The following is an 8,716-nucleotide window of genomic DNA, read 5'->3' as shown; positions in this document are numbered from 1 at the left end:
AAGAATTGGATCAGATCTAAATAAATTTGATAAGATCACGGACCAACTGGACCCATTTGAGTGATGGATCACAGCCTTATCAGTTTACACTTGCCTTCCTCGCAACCCTGCCGTCTTAATCAATCATCCATCTTCAAATTTTTCTTTCCATTTTTTTTTATACTTTTCCTTTCTCCTCCTTGCATCCATCGCATGCGCAATCCTTCGCCCTCTCCATTTTCTGTCCTTTCTTTTGCCGTAATCCACATAATATTTTACTACGTTTTTAAAAGTAAACCCACATAATATTTTACTATTTTTTAAATATAAATGGATCCGATCTTCGCTGGCTTCCCTCTCCTCCAAACGAAGGATTTCGGATAGCGTCGATCTCATCGAGAGAGAAAGGAAGGGAGAAGAATTTGGGGATGGGGAGGGAAACGTCGGCAGATATCGAGATCAAGGTCTCGCCGAGTCGGGGGGAAAACATCATCCATCCACCGGAGGCGAATCCGACCTTTCCGCCGCCACCGCCGGAGCAAGCGGAGCTGCGGCCGTTCCGGCAGTGGACGCCTTGGCTGGTGCCGGTGTTCATCGTCGCGAACGTTGTCATGTTTGCCGTCACGATGTACGTCAACAACTGCCCGAAGAATTCCCCTAGGCCCTGTGTCGCCCCCTTCCTCGGGAGGTTCGCGTTCAATCCCCTCAAGGAGAATCCACTCTTCGGCCCTTCCTCATCTACGTGAGTTTTTTTTTCCTTTTTTCCCTTTTCTTTTCTTATTTCATTTGATCACTTATTTATTGAGAAAACTGTTCTTCTTTGCTTCAAATAGGATGTGAGCTTTTATGCAAATCACGGTTGTTCATAATTTTGTATTCACTAACTGTGCTACTTAAAGATGTATTATTTTGTGGTCATGTTGATTTGATTTTAAATTAGGCACTCAGAGCTGCATTTTTTTTTTTTTGTTGTTGCTTTGTGTTATATGGCGATTTGTGATTGAAGAGAGGACAGGGCTCGTCGTAGGGGAACCGAAATACAGGATTAAAAGATATTGTATGTATGAGGATGTTGGATTTTTTTTCCCATTTCAGGTTTGACCGCATTCGTTTTACCAAGAACAAAAATAGATGGGCATTTCTCACTCAAAGTGTCCCAAAAGTTTGATTTTTGAGAAAATAGATTGATTCACATGAAAATGGGATGTCCTGATCGACAATGTCTTTAACATGTACTTGGCCATTGAATTCTAGTGATTGACCTACATATTGCAGTTTTTTCCCTCATATTGTCTTTAACATGGCCTTGGCTTAAATCTGTAGGGCATATTTGAAGCTACTGGAAGTTGATGGAACACTAACATCAAGCTCCATTATTGATCAATCAAATTCTTCATAGTAGATTGCAGTTCTTGCTTAACCTACCTAACAATTATGTCCCTAAAGTTTGTGAATTGACTTTTGGGAATTCACTGAGCGTCCTTCGATGTTATCTTCACCATTTAATCCCTGTTTCGTTTCATCCAGGATACCTTTCATGTCTATTTTCATTACCTTTCCTCTTGTCGAAAGAATAACCTTTTGAGATCACTTGACAAAGTGCGTACTAGAATGAAAAGCAAGGAGAGTATTATTTTTGATATCCTGTATAAAAAGAAACCCGGGATCCACATGGGAATTCTTCCTAGATCTCTATGATGAAGTAAGGAATGCCATATTTTTGCGACTTCTTGTGTTGTATTCCATCAACTTGGAAATGTTAAAATGCATGCTTTAGAGTTACCTTTGACGCACAAGCTCTCACTTTATAGAAGGTCTTTGACCAAATTACCAAGAGAACTCCAAGAATCCTCCTTACTCATGACACAAAGATATTAAGGATCATTTTCAAGATTTCCTTCTCTAAAGCTCCCAACTTAACAAATATTCTTTAAGGGAAGAAATCAATAAGGGTAGTAGGAAACACACTGATAGTTATATTATCTGTAGGAACCAAGACCAAAACGTCCAATTACATCTGTTTATGGGATTTTAGATCATGCAATGGTTTATTGTCCCATCACAACTTTAATTTTCTAGCATGAATTTTGGAATTCCATTTATTTCCTGAATATTTTTGAGCTGCTCCCATATTGTGTGAGTTCATGATGTTTGTAATCAACTGTTACTACAATTGTAGAGTAAGAAGATATTTATTAACCAGTGTATAACATTCAAGTCCAAAAATGGATATCTTTGAAAATTATGCTCCTTAGTGCCATCTATGGATAGAGAAATTTGATTGGCAACTGCTTTCCTAAAGCAACATGGAAGTATTTGTTGTCATTATAGTGTAATTTTGCTTAAGATATAAGTTTTACGTTATGGGCCTCTTTTAATTGATTCTGGTGCTCTTATGTAGCTAGGCCTTCACATATCTTAATAATTTTTGAGCTTGTCTGTGGTCAACTGCACTAAAGTGGGATAGCTCCATTGGTATTTGATATCCACCTTGTGAATTGGTTGAACTTATAAAATTTTCTCTATGCTATACTATGGTAGTCTCAAGGGTTTGGAGTTGTAGGTGACATTTTATGTATCTAATTCATCAGGCTAGAGAAGATGGGTGCTCTAGATGTGACTAAAGTGGTTAAGGAGCACCAAGGATGGCGCCTGATCACTTGCATTTGGCTGCATGCCGGAGTTATCCATATACTTGCCAACATGTTGAGCCTGCTTTTTATTGGAGTTCAACTTGAACAAGAATTTGGGTTTGGTATGTTGCATAATAAGTTTTAACTTCAGGTTATTTACTATTTCATGTCCTGTCTTAGATCAAATCTGATGTTGGATGCAGTCAAATGAATTGCTGTTATTGCCTGATGGAATGTCATGTTTTACATTCTTGCATGCAGGAATCTGCATCATCTGCTTCCCTACTAGCATAGCAGATCCGCTTGCGACAAGTGCTACTTGTGTATTTCCTTTGCTTGGTTTAATATATGATATACTGATATATGCAGGTGTCTATTATGAAACCAGAGATTCATAGTGCCACTACACATTTGGGATAATTCACTCCCCTTGATCCGTCAGTTGAGGTTTCTAGAAATTTTAGAATCTATGATCTTCTGGCGACCAAATGTTGACTGTAAACCACATAAAATTATGGACTTATAGTAGGTAAATGGAGTGGATTTTCACAAAAGGGAAGCGGCATTACATAATCCATCCAAATTTTAAACCAAGCTATCCATAAGCAGATCAAAAAAGAGTGGCATTTTTTACACATGTGAGTAAGGTTTGAGGTTTCTTCAGGGGAAAATGGCCAGGCTCAATGTTGAATCCATTTATGCTTTTAATAGAAGTGGCATCATTTACATACTGTCAATGCTAATCACATTCAGTATCGTGGATTATGGCCCTTGGCCCTGGTAAAGAAATTGGATTTGGTAGGTTAACTTAAGGTTGAGGGTTGCATATAAGAGCCCAAATTATGAAATAAGTACATATCCAGTTTTTGCTTATCTGATGCATTTCTATATTGCACGTGGAAATGACTTGAAGGGGGTTTTATATGCTGAGCTCAGATATACGTCATATAGTAATATTTTGCTTACAGCTTTGTGCTTCAATTATTTTTAATATTAATATTGTTATATGACATTCTTGAATAAGTGATATTTCCTGAGAACCAGAATATTTGTTTTTCTTCTACAGTGAGAATTGGCCTGCTATATGTCTTGTCTGGGTTTGGTGGGAGCTTACTCTCTGCTCTCTTTATCCGATCAAACATCTCTGTTGGTGCCTCTGGTGCACTTTTTGGGTTACTTGGGGGCATGCTTTCTGAGCTTATAACCAATTGGACAGTCTACGAAAATAAGGTAATCTTTGAGATATGGCTACTAAGTGGAAGTAGTGCTGGTCTGACATTTTCAAATTTGTTGATTGTTTTTTTAGCTGTCTAATGCCTTTAATTTTAATCTTCAGTTTGCAGCACTATGGACCCTCATATTAATCGTTGCAATTAACTTAGCTCTGGGACTCCTCCCGCATGTGGACAACTTTGCTCATATTGGAGGATTTATTTCAGGGTTCTTTCTTGGATTTGTGTTTCTAATTCGCCCTCAATTTGGGTGGGTTGGCCAAGAGAATGTTCCTCCTGGATATCACATAGGGTCAGTCAAAAGCAAGCACAAGATCTATCAGTATATACTTTGGATCCTTGCTGCTATCTTTCTAATTGTTGGGTAAGTCACCAAATTAACATTTTCTGTCTATTGAATATGTTTTTATGCGTGCACTACACATCCATGTTTGTGTGTGTGCATGCATTATGAATGGTTTGATTGTATGCTGATACATCCTCCTAGTTGTTTCATTTCAAAAAAACTGCCTGTCAAAACTTCTTTGACCATTTAGATAGGTCAGGTAATTTTGGATGGTTAATTAAGAGTTAACACTTTGGCAGCATTCATTCTATTACTTAGTAGTTATAGAAATCTCTGTTTGTATGCTCATTCACAAAATCCATTGAACGGGCGTAATAACTATAGTGAGGATATTGCTTGAAGGGCAGCAACTTTAATATAAGAAGTGGAGAAATGACTAGTTTTTGGTTTGGTTTGTAAGCACTCCTGCCTTTTTAGCGAAGATAACATGACTTCCATTTATGAGAACCATCCATTGCCTGGATAACAAGTATAGCAACAATATTGCTTGGAGAGCAGTGAGAGATGGCTTGAGTTATTGGGTGGGTTTGGGTGCAATCATGCTTACTTCAGAGGATAGGTGGCTTTCATGCTTGAAGATCAGTGTGATAAATGATGTTTTACAAATGTTTTATCTCTCTTATTTATTTATTTTTTTTTAAAAAAAATCTCAGATGATGCCATACCTCCCCATTCCTCACTCTCTGGTCCCTTTTGTTCAACTTCATAAAGTTAAGCAGCATTGCTTTTGGAATGGCTTATTGTTGATGGTGGGGTATGTTCTAAAACTTCCACCAGGTTCACTGTTGGCCTAATTATGCTATTTCGAGGGGTCAATGCAAATGACCATTGCTCCTGGTGCCATTACCTGAGTTGTGCCCCTACTTCAAGATGGAGCTGCAAGTCATCGGCCTCATACTGCTTGGTAAGATGCTTATATTCTTTACCCACTTGGTCGTATTATGGATCAAAAATGTGCTTAATTTATTTCTAAAGGTGAAATGGTTTGAATTTATGGACAATGCTTCATGACTTAATCCTTTCAGCCAGCTCAAGATAAAAATGGTTTGAATTTGACATGCCAAGGCGATGGAAGAAACCAAACCTTTTTCTTTCCTAGTGCAAGTGAAACTCGGATAGAAGAGCTGTGCAGACAGCTTTGCAGTTGATGAAGTCCATTCCTTGTTTTTCTGGACCTTCATTGATTCTTTATGTTGGTGAAGATATGCTTATAGGCTTCTGTAGCTTATCAGTATTTTGTAAAATAGGCATTTGGGTTTCATGTACTCTATTATTTTCATAGGGAGGGTTCCTTGTAAAAGCCCCGATACATGGCTTGAAATAATAATTTATGGATAGCTCAATCTCATATCAAGAATGTGCAAATACAACATCGCCGATCATCAAGTTGGAAGTGGAAGCCAAAACTCGATGCTGAAAGAAAGGCTGACAGAAGCAAGGAACCAAAGATGGTCAGCAGATAGGTAGGTTCTCCTTAATCCCAGTGGTATACTAGTTCGGTCTGTTAGAATAGCAGCTATAAAGTTATCATTTGCTTGAAACTCTAGCTTGTGACATGTGGCTCTGCCCGGATTTTGAACTTTGCTTGATGTCTTAAAACAAATTGTGTCACAGACAATTACCAGGGCCAATCCACAACATCATGTTGAAAACCCGCTAGATTAACAATGCATGGATTGTGGTAGGACTAGAATGAGCTTAGAATCCGAACTTGCAATACATATTTGTTTCAGAAAACAGCCACCTGTTGTACTAGTGTGCATTGATTTACTCAGACCCTGGGTGGCTTTGTTGCCAACGAGGAACTGAAAGTTCTGCGCAGGTATTGGGACTGGATGATGGTAATATAATGTCTGATATATTTTTTTTTTTTCAATTCAGTCCAAGATCGATAAAATATGAACTTTTTTTTTTCGTTGGTACAAAAGCATGAACTTTATTGATCCCTGACTTTTGCTGCAAGGTTTAGCTGATTTAACAAGTCCATGGTTGATGTGTTTGTGGAACCCTGATGGTTCAGCTCTTTCGGGCCCGCAAATGCCATCTTCTTACTGCATCATATTCAATACAAGCATCCCACAGATTAACAGTGCCAGATTAAGTATTATTCGAAGGTGATGATGATTAATTAAGTATTAACATGAGCCTATATAGGTGGAATCGTCTTGGTCTTTTTACTGATGTTGTATTTTTGTACTACAATTTTGTTCTTTTTCATGATACTAGTGAAAATATACGTGCACATGCGCGAATAGAAGAGGAAGTAGGGAAATCTAATCAAGATTATAACTGATTATACTTTGAAAGGAATCTATCAATATATTATTAGCATATCACCTTAATCGTCCGTAGTCAAACTTTCACTATGGAAATAATTATACACTTCAAGGTTTTTCGTGTATTATAAAACTAATGATGCAATTATTATATTGCATATCACTGGGCTATTTCTGTTTTAATGTTTGATCTGAAATCTAAGACTAAGTAAACTAATAAATAACAAATCTTTATTTTTTATTTTTTACAAGTAAAAGACTATTGGTTTTTACTTATTGCCTACAGCACGGACTGTAGGTTATACAAGTCAGCGTGGACAAGAGTTGAGACCAACAGAGAGCTGTAAGAGTGGAATGGATCGGACTTGGATATTAGGAAATCAACGTAGGGCTTGGCTCAAAGATAGTTAGCTAACCAGGTGTAAGAAATCTTAAGAGAGTTTGGATCCTCTTCAGTTGGGACCCGAACTTAACTCTGAAATTAAAATAGAATCCATTGTCGTAGGAGTTGGGGTTCTGCAAAGCCAAGAGGCACATTTAGTATTGTTGCGGTCAATTCCCTCGTCGCCTGATCGTCGGGAACGAGCGCTTGCAAAAAAAGTCCGTACTGACTGGAGGTGACTCTGGCGGGGATCCTCCGACGGTCAAGTCAGAGAGGAGACTAGGCAACAGTAGAAAAGAATCAAAGAGCTCGGCGAGAGAGAGAGGAGGAGTCTTGGGGTTTCGAGAGAACCTCCTCCAGCACTGTTGTCTTCCCCGTTTTATAGTAGAGCGCGGTATGGTTCCGTCATTGATGGCGCAGACAATGGGAGGAGTTGTCAAATCGCTGGAGGCTGTCAGAGTCGTCGCGGACTGTCAAGTCGTCGTGGGCTTGCTACATCGCTGGGGTTAATCTATGTCCTTGGCAGGACAATATCTCAGAACGGCTATGCCGCATGCCTTTGTCAGGACGGCGGCCCTTAGTAGTCGTACGGCGTTTGAGGAAGTCGATCGACCATACGTCGGTATTTGATTGTGGGGTGTCGGGTGAAGATCCAGGGACCCTCCGACGGTCAGTCGGGTATATTGCGGGAGTCAGATATCGAGCTCCACAGTTCGGCCAGTTGGGAACGGAGAGGGTCTGTCCAACCGACATATATTCGGTCGGACGGTGTCGGCAGTCGTCGGTCGGTGCGGTCGGTAGAGTCGGGCACCGGTCAGGTGGGTCCGGCGGTGAGTCGGCGTGAGAGGGACCGGTCGGTATATCCCAACAAGTATAATTTATTACAAATTCTATAATTAATGTGGATTTTTTTTTACTAAAATTAATTATATAAGCCGTATTTAAGCATGATCCGGCTAGAGATCGAGCATGACGGAGTCCCTAAGGAAAATAGCAGAAGTTGGTGGGTCAACGAGGGGTGTATGATACAGGTTAGCTAATCATATATATATATATATATATATATATATATATATATATATATATATATATATATATATATATATATATATATATATGAGACAGGACAGCTAATCATATATATATATATATATAATTAATGTGGGTTTTTTTTTACTAAAATTAATTATATAAGCCGTATTTAAGCATGATCTGGCTAGAGATCGAGCATGACGGAGTCCCTAAGGAAAAGAGCAGAAGTTGGTGGGTCAACGAGGGGTGTATGATACAGAACAGCTAATCATATATATATCGAAATGGAGCAAACGCGTTTGTGCATTTGCATCTGCCACGTGAGCATGTCTCTCTCTCTCTCTCTCTATATATATATATATATATCTTGAAATGGAGCAAATGCGTTTGTGCGTTTGCGTCCGCCACGTGAGCATGTCTCTATCTGTCATGTGTGTAGCAAAAAAAAAATTCAGAAGAAGGTGAGTGAGGGTTCGTGAATGTTCGAAACTAAAAAAAAAAAAAAAAGCAATGGAGAGGCGAAGGCTGTCGCCCATTGGGTTCGAGACATGCCAAAAGCGATGAAGGTGCTGGATCGGGATTGCATGGCTTGGGTGATCTGAAGTTTGAGAAAAATGAGGGTTGTGGCGATATGAGCTGAAGAGGGAGGAAGCGGAAGGGGGCAATTGGGAAGGAGATACCGGAGCTCTCGCATGGAAGAAAAATCGCCCATCCACAGAGATCGAAGGGGTTTCTAAGGTTTCGATTGGTGTTTTTCCCGAGCATATAGGTTTTTGTACGAGTTGTGGCAATATGAGCGGCAGAGGGAGGAAACCGAGGGGGGCAGCTAGGAGAGA

General features: G+C 39.4%; 1 protein-coding gene across 2 annotated transcripts; it reads left to right on the top strand.

Annotated features, from left to right (window-relative positions):
* Positions 1-208: 208 nt before the first annotated feature.
* LOC105052233 (RHOMBOID-like protein 1) lies at positions 209-5,731 on the top strand. Of its 2 annotated transcripts, XM_010932977.4 has the most exons (6): positions 212-721; positions 2,571-2,734; positions 3,679-3,842; positions 3,949-4,208; positions 4,968-5,094; positions 5,216-5,731. In XM_010932977.4, the coding sequence occupies exons 1-6, from the start codon at positions 408-410 to the stop codon at positions 5,336-5,338; spliced, it is 1,152 nt and encodes a 383-aa protein (XP_010931279.1). In that variant the 5' UTR covers positions 212-407; the 3' UTR covers positions 5,339-5,731. The 2 variants fall into 2 exon arrangements, with proteins under 2 accessions (XP_019708610.1, XP_010931279.1); XM_019853051.3 differs by lacking the exon at positions 5,216-5,731 and having other exon boundaries at positions 209-721; positions 4,844-4,981.
* Positions 5,732-8,716: the final 2,985 nt, after the last annotated feature.

The sequence above is a fragment of the Elaeis guineensis genome, chromosome 10 (assembly GCF_000442705.2).
Source record: "Elaeis guineensis isolate ETL-2024a chromosome 10, EG11, whole genome shotgun sequence".
In the NCBI taxonomy this organism is placed as follows: domain Eukaryota; kingdom Viridiplantae; phylum Streptophyta; class Magnoliopsida; order Arecales; family Arecaceae; genus Elaeis; species Elaeis guineensis.
The sequence above is the reverse complement of the archived record's forward strand: the minus strand, read 5'-3'. Positions and strand labels throughout refer to the sequence as shown.